This window comes from Pezoporus wallicus, unplaced genomic scaffold (genome assembly GCF_028554395.1).
Source record: "Pezoporus wallicus isolate ANWC-B61680 ecotype Strahan unplaced genomic scaffold, APGP_CSIRO_Pwel_v1 contig_8705, whole genome shotgun sequence".
Taxonomy (NCBI): domain Eukaryota; kingdom Metazoa; phylum Chordata; class Aves; order Psittaciformes; family Psittacidae; genus Pezoporus; species Pezoporus wallicus.
This window is the reverse complement of record NW_026638439.1, coordinates 2992866-3015802: the sequence shown is the minus strand read 5'-3', so window position 1 is coordinate 3015802 and position 22937 is coordinate 2992866. Positions and strand designations below refer to the sequence as shown.

At 45.0% G+C, this 22937-nt stretch overlaps 1 protein-coding gene across 8 annotated transcripts in view; it reads right to left on the bottom strand.

Annotated features, from left to right (window-relative positions):
- COL26A1 (collagen type XXVI alpha 1 chain) overlaps positions 1–22937 on the bottom strand; it is a 172119-nt gene that overhangs the window by 142614 nt on the left and 6568 nt on the right. For all 8 annotated transcript variants that reach the window (XM_057410751.1, XM_057410752.1, XM_057410745.1 and 5 more), the window contains exon 2: positions 3038–3160. In XM_057410751.1, the coding sequence (XP_057266734.1) occupies positions 3038–3160 (123 nt within the window). The remainder of the gene's footprint in view (positions 1–3037; positions 3161–22937) is intronic.

The following is a 22937-nucleotide window of genomic DNA, read 5'->3' as shown; positions in this document are numbered from 1 at the left end:
ATGAAGCTAGCATTAAGTTCTCTCTGGCATTTTGCAACGCACTGGCACAGGACACCATCACATCTGATACTAGCACACTGCTGTCCCCTGCTGAAGCTATCTACTGAAGATGTCCCTACTTGGGCTGTCCCCCCAAGACACAAATCCCATGACCAGGACAGCTCCCAGACAAAGACCTGTATCACCCAAAGCTTTCAGACATGCTAAGATAGAGTTTTGGTTGGTTTTTGTTTTGGAAAAGCAGGTAAAGATCCCTCTCAAACTACCAGGTAGAGGAAGTGGGGGGAGTAGGGAACCTCAGTCTTCTGCTCTGTTCATCTTCTGTAGGAGTCTTCAGAGACCTGCCAAAAGAAGCTGTGCAGCATGGTGGCTGCTGTAAGCTTACAAGCCCCTCCAAAGCCACTTTCTAAGCAGAAAAAGAAAGAAAACAAAGCACAACTTGCAAGGAACTGCACTAGCAAGTGAAGTGCTGAATAAAAGAGGGACTCAACTGCCCTGTGACTTTGGGGACTGTCTGTCTTGTTGCTATCCTTGGGAATTTTCACTTGAAAACAGGAGATTGGATTCATCTGAATTCAGAGAAAAAACTGGCATCTCCTAAAGAGACAATATTAATTTTGGTGAAAGAGGATAAAAAAAAATACATCAACCTCTGCTTGACTCCGAGGCAACAGAAAGCCAGTTAGTCACATATCCCTAGGTGCTGGCAACATAATATTGATAGGTTAGCATGTAGGCCCAGCACCTCAACCATACAACATGACTCAGGGTTACCAGATGTTGCCCACAGTTGTTCCATGTCACAGGATCCATCATTTTCAGTGGCTGTGTTTCATTCTGTTCTCAGAACTCGGATGCACTGCTGGAAACAAGCAGCCACTTATAAAAGATGTCTGGCATGGGGATAACTTCAAAAACCCACTCAGCTCTCAGGATGTCAGTGGCTTCGACTTCATTGCTACGTGTTCCCTTTTGTAGGGTGGCAGTACAGGAAGTTATCAGGAGCCAGCACGTGTCACTCCTGCTTTACCGTTGTTGATAAACGGATTGCCTCTAGCATTTGTCAGCAGCTTTCTAAAGGTCCTTGAGAAAGAGATGTCCAAGGTCTCTCTCTACTTCATGCAGGAACATCATATGGGGCATGATTAGAGGACAGACAGCACAGTCATTTCTTTAGAAGGGTGCCATTCACTTTGCTTGCGTTTCCTCCCACTTGCAAAAAGAACAGAGCATTAGCATCCTTCCAACTCTTCTGGGAGGTTCCTTGAAGGTCATCAAGTCCCACTGTTAACCTGCCACTGCCAAATCCACCACTAAACCATGTCCCTAAGCACCACATCTACACATCTGTTACATACCTCCAGGTGAACTGCCTTCCAGAAACACAGCTCCTGTCCACTGAGTTTTCACCAGCTGAGACCTTAATTATCAATAACCCCAGATTCTTTCCATGTTTTCACATAGAAAAGTCTGCTGCCTCCAAAAGTCTGCATTGTCTCCAAACAATTGGACTCGTCAGGCAAATGAACCAAACTCCATTTGAAACTGAAAAGTTCCATGAATAACAATGTCACAAGAGCACACACCACTCCTAAAGGCTCTGGGTTAACAATGTAAGAATCGATGTGTATGAGTAACTGCAGGAGCCCATAAAAAGGATTTTTACTAGTAACATGATCAATTGTTTGGTACTTATGAAACTATAGTTATGTTAGCAGGGAAAAATAAGCAAGATTTTTGGCAAGTTTAGGAGACAAGGTGAAAGCTCACAAGTTTCTAATGACAATTATGTGCATAAAAAGTCTGGGAAATTAAAACGCTTCACAGAAGTTTGGCCATGACAGTGTAAAATATTAAGTGTTTCAACCACAGCCTTGCATAAAACAAGACCAAAGAGACACCAAAGCAGATATATTACAAGTGAAAAAATTCCCACTGACCACTGGCCAAGTAGAAACTGGAGAACCAACTGTGGTAACTGCCACATGGAAAATGTGAATTCCAGATGAAGAGTCACAAGAACAGTCTGGGAAGGTGGGTCTCTGGGTATTTCAGTGGGAAGTTCAACCACATTCTGGCTAGGTTATCAATTACATGAGGCCCTCACTCAGTGCCCTGTGGGTGAACGGGTAATAACACCAATAAAATGACTAAGCTTTGTGAGCTAAATTATGAGCTTGTCTACATGGGAAATTGTTAGAGAAGCTAGGTGCAAATTTAGAGCACAATGGGTTTTTTACACCAGTTCCCAGATGGGTGGGTAACACTATTCTGCTCTAAGAATGTCCTTCAGAAAAGGCAAAGCTCAACAACACAAGGACATTTTGCATAGTGAAAGATGGTAGCTGGGGATAGCTATTTCACTCAGGGTGAATGCAGGTAGGTTTCAAGACTGTAAATGATAGAAAGGCAAAGCAGGCTCAGGCCAAGTTTTTGACAAGTCAATGTCTCTTGAGCTTTGTTTCTCATCTAGGGAGAGAAGACATTGTGCTCATGCATGCCTCTAAAGGATATGGAGATGTGGGAGTAAGAGCACTCTAAGGAAATTCCACTGTGAAAGGTACAGGGCACATTACCTGTATCCATCACCAGCTGCAAGGAATATGATCAAAGCTTTCTACCTTACCTGATCAATATACTCTTGAAGACCCGAGTAGGAGGACTCGGCACCAACAAGCCACGTAGTGCCACTGGTCCAGCACCCCTGCTCTCCCTGTTCAGTCACACTGCACTCTGTTGGACCTTACATTTATTTAGCTTTACACCTGACTAACAGCACTCTCCTATGTGGAGAAGCACAGACTGGCACTACAACCTAAGCTAAACTGTCTCACACAGCTTGTCTCCAATAGTCCACTTACCTTCATGGGTAGTTGCTCCGCAGCTAACACAAGCAGCACTCTTTGGTTATGCCACCACGAAGCTGGATTTCCCATCTGACCCATTGATCTCAACCCTCTACCCAGTCCTTCAAAGCTAACCAATTTCGTGAGAAGTGGAGGAAAATGCGGGCAAGGTGAGACATGAAGATTTTTACCTCACTAAGTTGGCACAAGGTCCTGGCCACCGGCAGCTCTGATAAACTCGCTGGATCACCGTTTCTGACCCATTCTGCACTTGGCAGGAAACTGTCCGTGTAACCGTATAGTGACACCAATGCCTGCAGAGAGAAAGGACACTGTTAGCCCCCGGAAGACAGCAAGCTGAACCAATATACATCACACTGCAGCAAACACAGAGCAAGTATCTGGGGGTGGGGTTGCTGCTGCTGCCAGCCATAGCTAGCCTAACTTGCAGTCTTCAGTTCTCACCCCACCCTCTCCTCCCAATAGCTGCAGAAAGATTCCCTGCTTCTGCCAACCTGAACCACAAGAGATCCAGTAACGCCTCTTGCTTGGTCCTCAGAGGCCCAAGTTTTATAGTACATAATTTAGTTCTGTTATCATAAACAATAGGACTTTAGAAAGGGTGGGGGAGGAAAGGGGGAGAAGTGTTCCAAATCTCCTGATAGTCAGTTCCCATTGTACTGGTCTTAATTTCATCCTGCTTGTTATGGTATCATTCCGCAAAGAATGTCTGAGCTGGAAAACTCTGCTTTTTGGTGTGGTGGAGCTCATTGTCAGCACAGCTCAAGCAAGTCATATTGCTGTCCTGGTGAGGTTACAGATGAAAAATGGGCAAGAGAAAACACAGAGAAGGGAGGAACTGGTGTCTTATGCTGCCTCACAGGAAAACAAGAGTGAGGTTACTCCTCATTGAAAGGTGCGTGAGGAGGAACTGCAGTGTCAGCCCTGTGAATCAGGACCCTCTTCCATCTTCTCTGAAGAATATGCTTGAGTTGGGGGGGGAAAGGATACTTCCATTTTCCCCTTGCAAGCATCACTCATGTTTGCCAAATGCTGGTTCATGGTTTTGCTTCTTGTACCTTAGCACAGTTAACAGGCTCCAGAGCCACTTACTTACTGATTGGGGATCAGAACCAGGGTCACGAGTGGGAAGCAGAGACACACCAGCTTGTGCTCTAATACACACAAAGTGCTTGTGTAAGCATTCCCGGCACATGCAGAGGAGTCCTAGCTCCTCATCCCTCTTAAAGCAAGAGCCTCCAGTACAGCTGATCCCTTCTTCTCCAAGTATCACAGTGGCTCCCCAGCCCTGCATACTAAAAATCAAACTGCTTGCACAGTGGGACCAGGTACCTGCAGGCCCCCTCCTCCTTCCCTAACCCACCTTCCCCACGGCAGTTTAATTTTTCTAGTATTTGCCATTTACAGCATTTGTTGTGGTTTGTTTCCTTTTTGGATCCCACTCCATCTCCACAGGAGGCTCCCTGCTCTCTGGATAACTCATTTCCATGAATAGGAGGTACCAACGCCAGCGGCTGAGCCGAGTGCTGCAGACCACAATGGGCAAGCTGGGGCCAGCAAGCAGCTCACCGAGCCGCAGCTACAGCCAGAGAAGTTGGGAACCCAGAGACAGGGTGGCTTTCTACCCAGTGCCAACGACCCCAACAGCAACACCAAGGCAGAGCCATGCAGCTTTCCCTGCAGACAACGCTCCTGCTCACTGTAAACCCACTTGCAATTCCTCATCAGGAAGCATGGACTACAGTCACGTCTCAGGTGACCCCAGGCTGGTGTGGAGGTCCTGGAGAACCACTTCTCAGCTTTATTGAGGATCTGTGGTGTACCTATAGGGATCAGACACCACAGTACCCAAATGCTTCTACTAACATCTACATCACAGAACAAAACTGGGGGAAAAAACAGAAGCTTAATGAAGCTTCAGATCACATGATGACAGCAGATCTTTTAACAGGTCCAACATGATTTCTGCTCAAAGTTTAGGGGGCAAAACCCAAAGACAAAAAGGAGTTAAAGACCAGAAATGTGACAGTTCAAAGTGAAGTCTTCCTTTTTGTTTCACATGCACACATGGCGCAATTGGCCATTTCGTCTCTCTAAGCCTCAGTTGTGGGGTTTGTTGAGACGGGTGTTGCTGGATAACATCTCATGCCAGGAGAAGGGGCAAGTCAAGCAGGGCTGGGGAAGCCACAGCTCTGTATGATCTACCTTGAGTCTGTTTTAAGCACAACACCCACGAGCCCCAAGGCCAAAGCATTTCATGTCAGGAAAAGCAAACTGCACACGTACAGAACCTGACACAATAATAGCAAGAGCAACGAGAAGCATCAGTCCCAACACAAGAGCAATGCTAGCAACATGTAACAGAGCATAAAGGGGCACAAATACTAACAAATTCAAGCTAAAGATAGTAAATGTTTTAAAACAGCTGAATTATCAAGGACTTGAGTGCCTCCCCTCATGTTAAGACCATTTGTCTGGCTTGTCAATGAAATCCAAATAAATATTTATTTACACATACTATGCCTTAACTGTGTCCCTCTGGCCTTCTACCATCTTTCATCAGTCATCTGGGATGAAGTTCTGTTTCCATGGTGTGGAGCTGGATTACCCTACACTGATTATTTCACTCTAATCCTGATTTTGGTGGGTTTCCAAGACAACCTGTCCTGCCTTCTTGGGTGCACACAAAGGACTTCTGTCAGATAAAACCAAAAGAATTCAACTGCACTCTGAGCAAAACCCTCCATATATGATGCCGAGTCTGGAGAACTTCATAGTCCTGAAGGCAAATGAGGTGGGAAGGTGAACAAAGACAATCACCACCACATACCCCAGCACGATGCAGAAAAGCAAGGCAGCTATGAAGGCAGACCCTGTGATTACCAGAAGGAATCTGGCAGCCTATCTGCTCTGGTTAATGTAGAATGGCAGCTCCAAATTGCAGCTCCTGAGGAGAAACTGGAGACTAACCATTACTCCCTTTAGCTTGCCCTTGCATAGACCACATTTAATATCATCTTGCTCCTTCAAGGATTATTTTCAGCCAGCCTGGGAGTCTAGCACTACATTAATGGATCTGGAGCTAAAGAGGTGGCAATGTGCAGGCTGCCTCTGTCAAAGCTTGCAAGAAAGGGTGGTTATTTTAGGCTGCTTCCAAAGCTGGTTTTACCAGAGCTTTCATTCAGTGGGGGCTGCTGATTTTCTTTCCAAATGAGTCCAAAACTCCTGCTGTCTGACTAGGTCTCTTGCACCTTTGCTCTACCTGGTCCTTGGAATAAGCTGTTCAGGTAACTATCCCCTTGCAAGCTCAAGGAATTTGGCAGTCATGCTGTCATTTCTGCCTTGAAAAAGCTTTTTGTGGAGGCGAGACATGCTGGACAGACCTTGCTACAATCTAGTGACAGAGCCTTGAGCAGCAGTTGGTGGTAAAGGCTGCTCTCTCACTACAGTCCACAGAACAGAAGCCTGGACATTGGTGGGGGAAGAAAACAAATACTTGTCCAGGTTTGTAACTTTAGATGACCTGCTCAGTAACCTGTTATAAAAGCAAGCAATCACTATTGGAAGTGAGAAGCTTCCAAAGGCTCTCCATTCACTGCTTTCCTTGCCTGAAGCCATCACTTGGGTTTGCTAGGCAAACAGGACTGATAGCCCATGGTAGAGTAACAGATCCTGCACTCAAATCTAGAGACAACCTTCCACCTTCCTGAACAGGAGCACCAAGCGTGCAGTGACAGTGATAAAGTACCACAACATTTGCCACCCCAGCACTCCCAAAGTCTTCTCTAAAGCAGAACTACCACAGCGTGGATCACAAAAAATGTTCAGACCCCAAAGACACTCAAATAATGCCACACGAACACATATTTCTCTTCACCAGCAGGCGGAAGAGTTTGTTTACAGAGGTACCCACCTACGAGTGAAAGGTACATTCCCATTTGCAAAACATCACACCCTTAGCTTCCCATAAACAGCATAGCTTTCCTACAAATGCATCTATTAGGATACACAGATTGGAACTCACTGTAGATATCATAGCACAGTGACTATGACAGACGAGAGACAGACAAAACCACCCCAACATTTCTCTTTGCAAACCAAAAGTCAGCAAGAACAGTCTCCAGAATGCAAACAGGCTTCAGACAACGTGATGAAAGGCCCCATCATGGCTTACAGAGATTATAAATGACCCTTTATATTATATACAGATGCTAGCAAGAAAGGTTTAGGACTTTTCCTGGCATGCATCCAGGATGGCAGAGAATGTATTGCTGCTTATTCAAAAACAATATCCCAACCAAGCAAACAAAATGATGAAAATGGCAGCTCCTTTAGGGCTGTGTCTGTCGCATCTCATGCATGCTCATCACAAGCATATTTAGCACGATGCCCTGCAGCGTCTGGTGGCATTCAGCTTCCACTGCTCTGCTTAGAGAACCAAGTCTCCATGGTCCATTTCCCCCAGCTGTTTCCAAAGATAAACTCTTTTCCTCTCTCACCTTGTTTAACTCCTGGAAGACTTTCATGGACAACTGAGGACCTGCAGACCATGGCCTGCTAGCTACTGATTTAGACAGCTTTGTTCAGGGGCTACAGACCAAGATCTCGCATCTTGATCACAGCTGACGTGTTGTTCCCGAGGGAATACAATTGCCGATGCCAGTGTACATCCAATCGTATTTACTGTACCGGTTCAGGGTGTTACTAAGGACCTTTCAGGCTAACTAGAGCAATGAATTCAATAGTTTGACTCCATTTGGAGAGCCTCTGAAAACTACTATTCTGAGCTTAAATGCTGGGAGGCAGTCAGCTGCCTGCTCTCTGCTGACTCAGCTGATTCATGGCTTCAGGCACCTGGACACTGAAGCCTGAAGTTAGGAAAACCTAACTTCCCAGGGCACGCATGGAGCAGGCTGAAAGGACCTCAAAGGGTAGCTGAATTTACACAGGGAGCTTTAGCTGCATTTTGCTTCTCCAAGTAGATGCCGGGGAGGAAAACATACTGTGCACCCCACCAGCTTTCTGAGCCTCTGCACCCCTCATCAGGAACCTTATTTGGATGCACAGTTTATCCGCTGGAGATTCTGGATGCCTGTACGGCCTGTAATCCTACAGTGAGAGAGAAAAGGGACTGCAAAGGGTGGAGAAGTGCAGCGTAACAAATACTCAAGCTGAAATACTCAGTTCCAGAAGAGCTGTATACTCGCATATCAAAGCTCAATTCCCAGCTAGCGTGACTGCATTAGCTTAGAGCAATCATTTCACAGATGGGAAGACACTGACAGACAGCAAGCTTCCTCTTCCCCCTTCTCACCACTGGGATTTGCACAGTACTGTTTCCTAAGCCCACCACTCAAGGGATGTGTAAGGGATCACTCCACCCATTCACCCACTGTGAATACTTAGAAAGACTCACACCACAACAAGCTTACAGAGCCATCCCCCAAAGCAATGTTTCTATCTCCTAGTCCAAGTGCTGGCTTTTCTCTGAGCTTCTCAAACTCCTGGGGGTCCCTGGAGGTCCTTCTAGGCAGTTTCCAATGAAAAGCCAACTGGTTGTTCGTAGGCTTCATTTCACTGTTCAGTTTGTGACCGCTAGTCCAATGTCAGAAACCACTGGGCTGAACTGATCAGGACTCAGCAAGCAGCCCGTTTAATCAGGAACGTGCAACTTGGAAATGAAAGCAGCTGCATTCTTGCTTAATCACTTCTTTCAGTGGGATGACAGTTCAGCTCCACACACAAACCTGACTTGCTGCTGTGCCCTGTTGAGGACATACCTACAGCAATCAACACCTACCACACACAAGACCTTCTGGCAATGTAGTCACTGGAGTGAAGGACAACTACATATCCATAACCTTACAGTACATCGTACTCCTACCAGCATTAAACACTGTGCCTGGAGTTGGACTCTGAACAAAGTCATTTATGTGGTTGTAGAGCAAAATAAAATGGAGATTTAGTGCAGGTTTAGTACTTATCATGCCACACAGTACAACAGAAAAGCTCAACTCACCAAGACTTAATCAACCAAGACAGAAGTAGGCAAAATTTCTTTGGATGAGGAGGACAAGGGACTCCACATGCTGGGTCATTCCATCAGCACCTGCTGCATGTGCGTGAGCATGAATTGACCCTCCTCATCCCCAATAAACACTCCAAAGTTTCTCAGTAAGGTTGGCATTCCTGATGCTTGCTATTTGCCCTAAAGCTTTGTGCTGTGTAAACAAGTGCACTGAATTATCTTTTTGTTTCCATAAGGATAACACACTGTGTGTTATACTTAGCAGAGATCAACATTTAGGGCACAGAAAACAGTAGGAGTGTTTTGATAGCTCGATAGATTTCCCCACATTCCCTAACAGCTTTCACTGGAGCTATCAGTTTCCCTGCAATCCTAGAGAGGAATTTCAATAAAATCAGACTTGACTTTCACTGGGAAAAGTTGCTGTTCTGATTCCTTGAAAGGGAACCATGCCCTCTTCTGTGTAAATAGTACAGCATCCCACTTGCCCTGCCCAAACAGCAACGCCTACGTTGTGTGCTGGAGCCCATCACCAGGAGAGATTGGTTATTTATACACTCTGCTGAGGCCAGGAGCAGAAGTTGCCCTCTACATGCCAAGAAATCCAGATTCAAAGGCTGCTAGGCTTGCTGGGGTACCTCTTCCTGAGCCACCCAGTTCTACATAACTACATTACTCCCTTCTTGTTCACAAATACACGCATCCCTGGATATGCTTTGACTCTCATCAGGATCAAGTTTACCAGCTAATTCAGTTGGCTGTGACCAGATTACACTTTACTGCTGTGACCTGGCTAAAAAGCAAACAATCCCGTCACGTGTTACTGGAAAGCTCGGATAAAAAACAAGCTGGGCTTAGGTTTCTCCTGCTCTTGACTATATTCATGCTCTCCCCAGGTGACCAGATTTTAGGATCTGAGCCTGTCATTCAGCTCATTGTCCAGAAAAAAGCCAGCTACAAAATTCAATTGTGAGCACCAGTCTTGATATTACAATGTTCAGAGTGGATGGACTGATTCAGGTCTGCAGATTGAGGGACTATTACTAAGGAATCCATGAAAGACCACCTGGCAGGGGCAAGGGGCTGGCTGTACTCAAGCTTGTGATGGCAAGGTTCACTTCAAAGCAGAGTCTGCTATTCCATTACAAAGTCTTATGAGGTCTGCAAGTCAGAAGACATGACAAGTCACAGTAATCTTGCTGTCAATATCGATGTTTTACGCATGCCTTACTCCCACTGAGTACTTCATACTCCCTGATAGAGGTTACCCTGACTCCTGTGAAAAAGGAGGAAAATCTTTTTTAACAGCCCATTCATTTTGGGAAACGAATAAAACTGGAAGCCTGCTGGTGTTTCTGAAGCCAGACAGCAGCAGCCATCTGAAGCAGCATAGAGCCAGAGGCATGAACAGGAGTAAAACAAGTTCCAGGTCTCCCACTCCACTGTGTTGGTCAGACAGACTGGAAGGAACTCCAATCCTTCTGCACACACCGCCCCTCACCCTCAATAAGAGTTTGGAAGAAAGCAGACATTAAAATAAGCTCCGGCCAGCAGAGTACGATAGGACAATTTATGTAGGTGTCTCCCAATAGCATAACACTTCCCCAGGGGGTAGTATGTGCTGTGCTTAGTGCACTTGAAATAGTTGCCGGTAACAGCCTAAAGTTTTCCCACACAAAGTGGATTATCATAGCCTGATGGAGGGGGTTTAGTCCTAGAGGAATCTTTGCCTTAGGAGGAAAATGCAGCTCAGCCTGCACAACAGCTTTAATCTTCAGCAAGTTCTACAGCCAACCACGTGTAACTGTGCTTTCCTTGCTTTGTTGTGTGCATGGTTGACCTTTCAAACATCATTAGCTTGAGGGCTGAATTTGCTTCAGTTCATAAGAAACTGCACAAAATTTTTCCTTATCCTTCTGCAGCCATCGAAGTTACAGGGGTTAAGGGAATAACCTCTCCCTACTGGAATTAGTAAAGGCCTAGAAGCAGAATAGCCAAATAGTACGGAACTATAGGTGCAACTCTTTTTCAGAGACAAAGAGGGAATCCAGCTCCCCAGAGCAACATTTATCTTCTTCAGCCATGAGACTATTCTTCTTCTCTTCCAATCCCTCACCTCATTCACAAGGCACTTTCCTACTGCTGTAAGTAATGAAGGAGGGGCTTTGAAGATGGTAACACTCATCTATTACACACGCTTGATTCATTGTACAGGAGATCCACCCTGTACACCAGCACTAACAAATGAAGAATATAATAGAGGCAGATGAGGACTTAAAGGTTGACCAGACAGGTAGCATCATGTTCAGTACATGCACCTCTGTGCCTATGCATCTGTTTACACATGCATACAGGGAAAGAGATGAAAAAGCACAAAGAACATCTCTCTAGCATAAAGTCATAGAATGGTTTGGGTTGGAAAGGACCTTAAGATCATGCAGTTCCACACCCTTGCCATGGCCAGGGACACCTCACACTAGACCATGTCTCCCAAGGCTCTGTCCAACCTGGTCTGGAACACTGTCAGGGATGGGGCAGCCACAGCTTCTCTGGGCAACCTGTGCCAGTGCCTCACCATCCTCACAAGGAAGAGCTTCTCCCTTATATCTAACCTGAACTTCCCCTGTTTTATACCCACTTTGCTAGTGGTGTGTTCCAACTGGATCTAACAATAAATATGGTTGACCTGAACCATAATTACTTTCATCATGAAAATGAAAGAAGTTAGTCCATGACCGAGTGCTCAGAAATAAAAAGGGGGTTCTTTGAAGCGCTTTGCTTTTACAGGCATTCTTCTAGGCACTGAACTGTTTTGCTTCTCCCTCCCCCAAGCTTATCACTGTCAATGAGAAGACAGTCATTTCCAGTGTTCACAGGGGGAGGAAAGAGGAAACACATGGAAATATCCATGGAATCTGTCTTTGTTAAATTAGACAGACTTGATAGAATTTGGCATTTGATATCCACACACCATGAAAATCATGCACAATTACAACCCGGGATGTCATTTCTGTAACATAAAAGCTTCTTGAATTAGAGCCTTTCAAAAGAAGAACTTGACTCTAACCATTTTTGCCCAGCTGGATAACCTGGCTGCAGATAGGTCTCCTACCTTCACATCACCAATACACCCCTAGTACTGGTTTCCTGGAAAGGGTGACCTTGATGGGAGGGATGGAGTCAAGGAAATAACTATCCTTAAGACCTTGATTGAAAGCAGAGAGCTAGGATTTGGAACATCAGCTTTTTCTCTAAATACACCCACATCCAAAGGTGCCATTTGGCATTTGTTTATATGTCCTCCTCTGAAGATCTGATCTAGGATTGCTTGAGGACAGTGGTCCTGAAGTACAAGACTAACTTTGATAAGCCAGTATCTCTAAATTTACACCAACAAATTCATTCAGAATTAAACTTTAACTTTTAATTAGAAGGTGGAGGGGAAATTTTAAGTGGGAAAAATATGACAGACACTTGCCTGCTTGTCTTCAACGCCTCATGGAGAGGCAAACATTAAGAGAACTAGCATAAGGAGTCAGCAACCCTGTAACAGTATCCTGTGCTTTACTAGTGCTCGTGTTGTGGCTACAGAGACTCCTCCACCATCCAGAAAGGCAGCATCCATTGCTGTCTAATTCCCCTTGCTGCATTACATCATACAAAACACTTGGCACAATTTGAGACCTCCAAAACGGACAAATCAGGCTCCTGTTAGTTTTCAGGATCTCCTTCAAACCCTGTCCTTGGCCTTCCAGGGCCTGTATCCGTGTGCATCAACAGCCAGTCCGCAAGGCTGAACAGGGTCTGCTGCTGGATTTGTTTTGATTCTTGCAGAGCTCTGTACAGACCACAGTGCATCTTTGTGCCTCACATTCACTCCTGTGTTGCCAAACTCACAGCACTTACCAGCCCAGCAGCAATGAAAGCCACATGCATGACAGGAACACAGGGACCCTGCTAAACAAAGCAGCGTTTTTCATTAGCCTTAAAGTGGCACCAGAAGCCACAAATTACAAGAACAAAAGGCAACATCAAAAGGAGAGCACTGAGCATATCAAAGAAAACAATTAGGATAGCATGATCAAGTCATTGTTTCCTATTAATTGTATGATACTAATCTGTAATGTGCATGTGTCAGGTTTTTCCTAGAACTATTACTGTCACCAGATAGACACACCTTTTTGATGGCTAAAAACCAAAAGCTGTTATTGGAGATCCCACCAACAAAACATTGCTTCTTCTCTTTAAGGGAAGAGATTTCTTTTCCTGAGCCATTTCAACACTCAGGGTAGTGTTCTGTGGGCCCAGAAAGGCATTGAACGAATATCAGAGTTCCAGATTCACAAGTGTTGGGATGAAAACACCTGTACAGGCAGCTGTGCAAGGCAAACAGAACCCAGCTCTTCCAGCAACACTTCTGCCACCTGCCCTCCCTCCTTCTCTTTTCCTGTGGCACATTACAATCATTTCATTCAGCCAAGGTCTTCAGCAACTTGTAAAGTAGTTTGTGGCCCCTAATATACATGGGACTATGCAGCAGCTCTTTCTAGAGTAGTTATCTACCATGTGGTTGCCCATCACAGCTGGGAACTAGATTTCACAAGCCAAGGTGACCTCTTTCTAGAGTGAGCTTGCAGGAAGTGGCAGGCTTAGATTTATTACAGAATTATAGAATAGTTCAGGTTGGAAAGGACCTTAAGATCATCTAGCTCCACCCCCCCCGCCATTGGCAGGGGCACCTCCCACTAAACCATGTCACCCAAGGCTCTGACCAACCTGGCCTTAAACACTGCCAGGGATGGAGCATTCACAGCTTCCCTGGGCCACATCTCTTGTTTCAGGTGACTACCATACAAAAAGCCAGATGTCACAACATCCTCATTGAAACTGCTAAAGAAACAGCAAGAAAATCCTCCAGCTTTCTAATGTTACCACTGCTGAAGAAGGTGATTAGAAATAATAACCCAGCCTAGACAATCCATCTACTTACACTGCTTTGAGATCAACAACTCCTCTTTCCCCAATTTGATTTGCCAGCTTAGCCACTCACATTCAGTGAGGCAACTGAAGCTCAGGCACCCGAAGCTCAGGCACCCATCAGCCAGCATTTCCCTGAGACAAGACTACCTACTGCTGGTGCTCCAGAAGATTTTCTGCGGAAAGCTATATCCTACCAACAGGATCTACAAGGGCTTTTGGGAAAGTTGGAGAAGGACTTTTTATAAGGGCCTGTAGGAACAGGACAAGGGGGAATGGCTTTAACCTGCCAAAAGAAGACCGAGATGAGCTCTTAGGCAGAAGCGCTTCCCTGTGAGGGTGCTGAGGCGCTGGCACAGGGTGCCCAGAGAAGCTGTGGCTGCCCCATCCCTGGTAGTGTTCAAGGCCAAGCTGGACACAGGGGCTTGGAGCAAGCTGCTCTAGTGGAAGGTGTCCCTGCCCATGGCAGAGGGTTAGGACCAGATGAACTTTAAGGTCCCTTTCCAACACAACCCATTCCATGAGTATATGAACACGCCTGTTTTGAAGAGCAAAGCACTTTTCTCCTATTACCACTCTACTAATATGCAAGCTCACTCTGCATACCAGGCTGTGTTGGTGGGGTAGGTAAAGCAGGCTGCCTTCTGCTTGCCCAGCTCAGAGACCCCCAAATGAGCCACACAAGGCCCCAGCTCAGTGAAACCAAAGCCTTGCAAAACCTCTCTGCTGGGTATTCAAAGCGTTAACCAGGCTGAAAAACAAACCCCAAAGCCTGTGTGTTAATTTGCTATTTAAATTGAAAACTCTTTAGCCCATGATTGCCATGTCTGGCACAAGCCTGTCCTGGGCGTTACTACAATAAAAAAATAATTTGGAAAATAATCCTATTGTTCCAGTCACACCCATGGGAGTTTCATGTGTAGGGAAGTAGGAACATCAAACCCAAGATCTGTTGTGTGATCAGAGAACAGAGATTTGCCCTTTAAAACAGGCAGTTTTGATGCAAGTACATGTTAGAAGAGAGATCAGGGTCAGTGAGCTAAAGCAGGAGGATGTCTCCATAGCTTTTAAGGTTAGTAGATTCCTACTTGCACAGCCTAAACATCTCAAAAATCATCTTTACTGTAGTAAACTAGCAATACCCTTTACAAACACCAAACTACGCTCATGGGTGAGCACATCTTTCCCTTCCCTGCCTCCCTCTCAAGCCAGTCATTCCTAGGGCCCATCTAAATGCAGTAATAAATTGCCCTAAAACACCCCCCAGTTGCTGGTCATGAGCCCTCTGCACAAAGTGGAAGCCTCATTGAAAGCTCCATGGAACAGAACAGGGCCTGCATGCAGGAGTTACAGGCCCAGTGATCTGCTACACAGCAACCTCCTCTTCACCCTTCTCCAGACTCCCACTCTTACACTCCACCGACTGCATCCCTCCAATGCCATAAAAAGGAACCACATAGCATTTGCTGCAGATCAGTTCTTCTGCACACAGTAGTCCCACACCCCTGCTAGTGAATACTCTGAATTGCCTCAAGTTTTAAACTCACTCTTAAGCAGATGCTATACATTTCAATCACACAGGACCCATTGCATTATACCCACCTATAGACAGACCGTACAAAGACATCTAGAAACTAAGTGCTCTAAATATCTATTTTCAATTTAAAAGGTGGTTCTGCTTTTAACACATCTTCCTGAGCTTTCACTGGTTTTGGAAGCAGTTTCCATTCCTCATTTCTAGCCAAGAACAATTATTTGTGTTCTCCTTTTCAACCTTGCTGCAATCCAGTTTGTTCATTAGGAAAAAGAAATGAAATCCTTCCTCTTGTGAGCAGGAACACTAACACCTTCCTCTGTTATTAAAAAATTCTTGAGCAATAGAAGAAATGGCTTTAGTGCCTCGGTGCTTTGGAAGCCTCTGTTTGGAAGGGAGATGGTCTTGAGGGAGGAGAGCTCCATTTCGGTATCCAGGTGGAAAATGGGTTTGATTTGGCCAAGTAATAACAGCCGAAAAAAAAAACCCTCCACAGACTGTGCACGCATAGTGGATTCCTTAGGAATGATAACACTGCCTTGAAACACTCCCGAGTACAACATGTGGGAAGCTGGATGGGGAGCAAGCAGCACCGAGCAAGAGAGAGGGGACAGCAGGAGGTCTGAAGGAGAGGTACAGACATTTAGCCAGAAAGAATTCCTGCCCTGTTCTCTGGGGAATTACAAGTATGGCAAACTCCATGAGCTGGGAATCTGTAGAGGGGTTTGCGTTGTTGTTGAAGGTTAAAAGGCAACCTAGCTGGCTCTACCAAGGCAAAGGGGAAAACACCACAACACTTGAACCACAGATTTGGTGAGTGCAAACTGGTGCACCCCAACGATCCAACCTCTTAAACAGGCTTCCCTCACCCTTTGCTGGGAATGGGAATGTCTGGAGTTACTGCTGAGAAGAGTCTCAGTCTGTGAGCAAAGAGAAGCAGTGACTGATATTAGGTATACCCCACACACCATTTTAGACACGTACCACTTGCAAAAGCTTGTGGAGAATTCAAGGCACAGCCACTGGAGACAGTTGACATTTTTCTCCTATTTACACAGATTTAATCATAGAACACTAGACTGGAAGGGACCTTACGGATCATCTGGTCCAACCTTTCTTAGAATCATAGAATGGTCTGGTTTAGAAGGGACCTTAAAGCTCATCCAGTTGCAACCCCTGGCCACAGGCAGTGATACCTTCCACTAGACCATCTTCTGAGCATTCTGGTTTTGAAGACCTGACAAGCAATACAAGGAAAAGCATGGAAAAGTTGAAAAGTCACGACATAAAGTTTATTAATCAGTTATTCTCTATATCTGCTACCCTTCTGGTACCTGGGGAAGAACAGCACACTGTTACTTTACTTACTGTGGGCAAACCAGTAAAGCCATGAACAACACATGGCTGCTTGGCAACAGCCTACACTAAGTAGGTATGCAAACAGCCTTCGCACATCACAGCTAAAACTTGCCTGTGCTTTTTCTCCCTCAAACACACATACATGAGTTTTCCTTTACACCTTTAAGTGCAGCTTGAAGAAAGTTTTACATGCAGCCTCTCAGCAAAGGATGATGCCAAATACAGCTACACTGCAAGCAAAGACAGCAGCTGCCATCACCACAACACTTACTTGACCCATGTACAAGGAAGCATATAGGGATGCCACAGACCAGCCAAGCCACTGAACTCACCAGTGTTCAATGTCCAGTTAAATGGCCATGACAGACTCATGTCACATACTTCTTGCAGCAGAAAAAAAACTGGTATGAGTTTCAGTTGACACCACTCTCACATACACCAGTCAAAAAGGTTGGTTGAACCTCAGAGCATGGAACAGGGAGTGACAGAACAACTACTGAACTGTTTCCCCCCTGCTGTCAAGATGCCCATGGGAGCAGCCTAGTAAATTACTGGCAACATTCAAGCCACAAGCCACACGGAGTGTACAATTCCAGTCAAATGCTTGTGTGATGTTGGGTGTTGTGAGGGGGGTTTTGTTGGTGGTGGTTGGGTTTATGGTGCAATTTTTTTTTGTTTTTAAACAAACCCCAATCACACACATTAGAGCTGAAGGACATGCCCTGCAAAGCGAGCCTTGCCTCCATAGAGCACAGAGATGCTCAGATGCAAATCAATCACCCAGATGTGGGTGGCACAAGGCAACTCCCAGGCTCAACCAGGACACCAGCTGAAGCATCTCATACAAACCCATCTCATACAAACCCATCTAGTTTCCAGTGGCATTCAGCTCAAGAGATGAGTTGTGACAATTCCTATCATTTCTACATTCCCATTTCTCCCCTCTCTTCCCACCTAGTACAGACAGGTACAGCTTCACCCTTCTCTTCCCAAAGGTTATAACAACTCCAAAACGGTACCTGGGAGCTGAAAGTTCACTTTCAGCAAAATTCTGGTAATTTGTAGAAACTGCTTTGGAAACCTTCTAGTTGAGATGCCAGTAACCACTTGGCAGGGCCTGACATAATTAGAGAGCTTGATTGTTTCAAAGGACATTACCCAAGAAAATGAATATGTTGCTGTAGTCCTTGCAATAATTTCGAATGGGTTTGGTTGCAGAGGTCTTGAAAGGGTTTTAATGACACTATCAGGACTCCAGTGATTTTCTGGTGCTTGGCAAAATGAGACCCTGTTATTTCTGCTTGCAATGCACACTCCTTCAAAGCTTAGCCACAGGCGGAAGAATTTCTACAACTTTGCAATCCAAAAGTTCCGTATTATTTGTGATATACATTAGTGACTTCCAGTAACAGTGGCCCAAGAGACAGCTTTTTACTGTGCAATAGTTTAAGCTGTTTGGCTCAGTGCTGTATCCTGAAATACACTGCAGGGAAACTGTATTGCACTGCAGGTTACACTGATTTACAGCAGCGTTAAGCCACGTGCTGCAACATCCTACAGCGCCAATTTGCCTTTCTGCTCTCTGCTGCACTTCAAGCACTGCATGGGAACAGAGAATGCTTGCAGCACCCCACCCCAGACCTGTTCAGCACAAACACTGTTTGGTAGCACCAGTTGCAGGCATTTTTGCAGTGACCATTCAGCCTCCCACAAAACTTTCACTGCAGCTGGGAAAAGAAAGCATCACCACAGCCTGTGCCATGACCCAGCGCTCTGCTGCTGTTCAATCCAGCCTGCCCTGCTCAGCACCTCCTTGTCCCACCTCTCCAAACTCAATCCTTCCCTGCAAAGATCAAGCAGACTAATTTCAGTCATCCAGGCTCAGAGAGGAGCAGTAAAACAAGAAGAACAATGACCTCTATTCTGTAAGAGTGGAAGTTTATACAAGTGCCAAATATTATCATTCACAGATTTATTATAAACTTCTATAAACGCATACTCATATACAATGCTATGGATTTTGCAGCTTCCCCTCTAAGATCTAACCACACCCTCATGAAATACTCCCCAGAGCCTTCCCTTACACAAAGGTAAATACTACTATTCCCATTCTATTTAGAAGAAAATCAAGAACTTGCAAGTCTCAGTTCCGAGACTTGGTGCTGCTCTATAGAATACACACCGAGCATTTAAGGGAATGGCCTTTTTCTTGGGAAAGAGGGTGGAAAACAAAGCCTTATGAATCAGCCAACTGATAATTAAAAGCAACTAAATCCAGATCACTCTTAAGCTGCACATGAGAATCTCAACTCCTCAGATGCTGAATTCCTCTGCCAGCCAGAAAAGCCAGGGTCACTTGCCCAGCTGGTCACTATTGTTCTGTCTAATAAAGTTCTGGCAGGAATGTGTGCTTAACAAAATACAGAGATTAGGCATAGCAAAGAATGCAGCTCCCCCCTCACTGTTTAGGTTAGTGGGGTTTGCCATGCTGAAATACTGAACCTTAAGCATATAAGGTTTTTTCTCTGTCCTGTACTGCTATAGTGCCAGTGACAGACACAAGCTGACAGCTCAGTTCTCAGGATCGCTGCATTTTAGCTTTAAGTTCATTAAAAGCAGCATTAAAAAGCTCACCTCAAAGCTGCAGTGACCACTAATTAAATCAGTGTTTTCTTGGGGATGTAGAGTACCAAAGGAGGAAAGTTCTCTGTACCTCTCATGTGCCAGAAACTTTTGAAGGGCAATTTAAACCAAGCCAGTGACTTTGAGACCAGACTTCAAGAACCTTGAAACAGGGGAGCTCATCTTCAAATGTCTCAGGATAGCCTAGATTTCCAAAAGGAAATTTAGCATCTAGTGGCTAAATACAGCTTCAAAATGGCAATGATCTTCCCAATATCTCATTTAGCTCCTGACAGTTCAGAACCAGGATCTTTAGCTCAATTTACAAGAGTGGGGACAGATGCAAAAATGTCATGAACACAGGTCATACAGATGATCTTACAGAGGTCTTGACGGAACACAGCTTTTACCAAGTCAGACACCAGGCACAAAGCAGCTCTGATACCTCATTGGGCTGAGAATTTCTTAGCTTAAAAAAGAATGACACTGAACAGACAGATATGTGAGACTCAGATTTGCAAAGGATATAGTCCTTGAAGAACTGTATGTAAAAAGGTTATGAAGAGCCTGGTTCCACCTCAGAGTTAACGGCTTACATTTAGAGACACCAAGGACTGGCAAGCTCCCCTGCAGGGGGTATGGTAGCTCACACTGTGTGAAGTGCAGTTTATAAGCAGAAAGCATCCAAGATCCTGTCCCCACAGCAGTCTCTCCTCTGTTACTCCTTTCACAAAAAGCTGAAAAATAACTTTGACAGAGCCACACAGTAAACCTGGGACAGATACAGCTGAGATGGAGGGCTGCTGACAGCCAGATCTAGGTGTTTGCTTCTAGGAGAGCCTTTTTCAGTCATCCTAGCATAGCAACAGAAGCCTTATTTTAGCTGGTATCCCAGTCACTGCCACCTGAAAACGCGAAGAACTCAAAAGTCTGCACAAGATACAGTAGTGAGACAAGCAGACAGGCAACCCACATTGAACAGCGTGGCTGAAACCAGGCAGTGCTGGGGAAGCAGAAGAGAGACTCAGTCAAGAAGAAAACCAGGGAGCCAAGCAATCTGAGGCAGGAGGAAGAGAAGGAGCATCAGATAAAAAAGAAATAAAGTCCTTTCCTTTAGGGAAAACACAGAATCTCCCTTGGGTTGGAGTGTTAAATTCACAGCAACCCCCTTCACACACAGGCACACTGGAGAGCTGTTGGTAGAGCTGTCACCCATTGATGCCTCCAATGAGAATTTGAAAAAGCTCTGCTGTGTTTACAGCAATGAGAGCCTGGAGGAAGGGGTTAGAAACATCTGAGTTTAATAAGGGCTGAGCAGCACAGAGCAGAAAAGCAATGTCTGCCCTTCCGTTCAGGGCTACCACACCCCACCAAGCACTGCAGCACCAGGAGACGTTATGTCATCCCCACCGCCGCAGCAGCCCATCTGCCCCGAGCCTTTCCACCATGAGAAGCAGCATTTCAAACCAAGCTGAGAGCTCCCAGCACCACTCTTTTGAACAACCAAACAAGCAGAGTCCTGTGGGAAAAAAGCAGATGTTGACTGACCCGAGGCACAACACAAGGCAAGGACAGAAGGGAAGCTTTTGTGCAGTGCCTTAACTGAGCAACTCCCATCTCGCAAGGTCATCACAACAGGGTAAAAGAAGTATTTAGCTCACTTAGTACCTATGCTGCTGCCTTTTCTTAGTCCTACACAGCTCCAACATCCAAAATGAACAGGGTAAGAAGCATCCCATGCCAGTTTCTCACAAACAATAACCTTAATACCCAGGTCCTGCAGTGGCATTTGCTGCACCCCTTCCTTCCTTACTTCTGCAGGGTCCACAGAAAACTGTCCTCACATGAAACAGGTATCTGATTAAATGCTTCTGCCCACACTGCCTTTACGAGGCATGCTCTTCCCAGTATATGTACTTGGTCTTTTTATTTCATTGAGAAGTAGAAAGCAGGAACCAAGAGTCTTGTCCATCTGTAAAGCCAAAGACATCTCCCCTCCAGAGGGCACACACATCAAAGAAACCAAAGGGGGGAACACATACCAAGAAGAAACAGGCCTGGACCTGTTCTTAACTCTACAGACTCAGTACAACGTGGTTACATGACCATGTCTAGGTGGATATTCCCTAGCCTCATTGCACTGGCATTTCCGAGATGCTCCAATCTCTATCATGCCGATACATAGTACAAATACTGTGAGGAATATCACTACCATCCAGTTCTAGGAGCAGGAAAAGTTAGAACCAATTAAAAAGACATCTGACTACAGAATCTGATGTCAAGATTGGACATGAATAGATGTATTTTATGGAGTGCTACCTCACATTGGCTTTAAAGTTGACAGATGTTCTCTTATGCAGTCACCTTCCTTTTTGCTGAGCAAACAACAGCCTTACTCAGCCCTCAGAGGACAGAGAACATACAGTAGACAACAGAGAAGTAAAGGAAGAACCCTACATAAGAGAAGCTCACAGATACCTTCTAGCTTCAAAGAAGTTTCAAAAAATCAACTAACTATGATTTTAAGTGGCAGATTTCCTTTTCCAGATAAACCACAGGGATGCAGAAGAGGAGACTGATCTACCCCAAACATGAAACATTACAAAGCTACTCTCAGCTTTTGTCTCAGTGGCATCCACTGTGTGGGCCTCTGGGTGAAAGCCATTTCTAAAGAGACAAGAGAGGGCTTTTTTTTTTATTTGACAGAGCTACAATTTCACTATTTTGAAAAGAATTCTTAACCCTGAAATAGCTTCTTATTTGTTGGACCTCGCAAAAAGATTTAACTATTACCCAATAGCCAGGCCTGAACACTACAGGCAACACTTCTACCCAAGCATGCTCTTTACATATCTGGTCATTTCCAAAAGGAGAAAAACAAACTTGTCAAAACCAGCCAGAACACCTAAACCATGTTATTGCATGCAATACACTGCAAATCAACAAATCACTGTTTCTGCCTGAAAAGGAGTTAAGGAACAAACCCAGTAGGGAATGGTATCACAGTTCCCACCCTCACTCCTTTCTGTAGTAGTATTAAGGACTCTGATTTAGATCAGTGCCATATTGAGCATAAAAACACTAAGCAGGAGATATAGTATTGTTCAACTATATAAGAAGTTGAGAAGTTGCAGGACAGCAACCCAATTAGTAGCATTATGCTTTTTTCATCTTTAGCAGCTCTGATCCTTAACAGAGTCTTGGTGATATCCAAGTTGGCACAGGGAGCTTTATGCTCAAAGCCCCAAAATAAACGTTATGCCTCAGTGGAAGTAAGTTTAACCACTGTCTGCATCTCTCTAATTAAAAGTGAGCTGAGAGCTTTGAGTATATTGCAAAAATGAGGTTGGATGAATTCTGGTATTACCCTACAGGAGAGGTAGCCTGTGCTTTACACACCAGGAATGTTTCCAGACATGCTAGAAATCTAGTGCAAGAAAGAGCATGAGTAGTTGCTCCATTATTCTAATCCAGCAGGCCTAATGTACTCTGTGTTTGAAAGAGATTCTTTCAAGGGAGCGCATTAGAATCTTTCACCATCACTTCATTC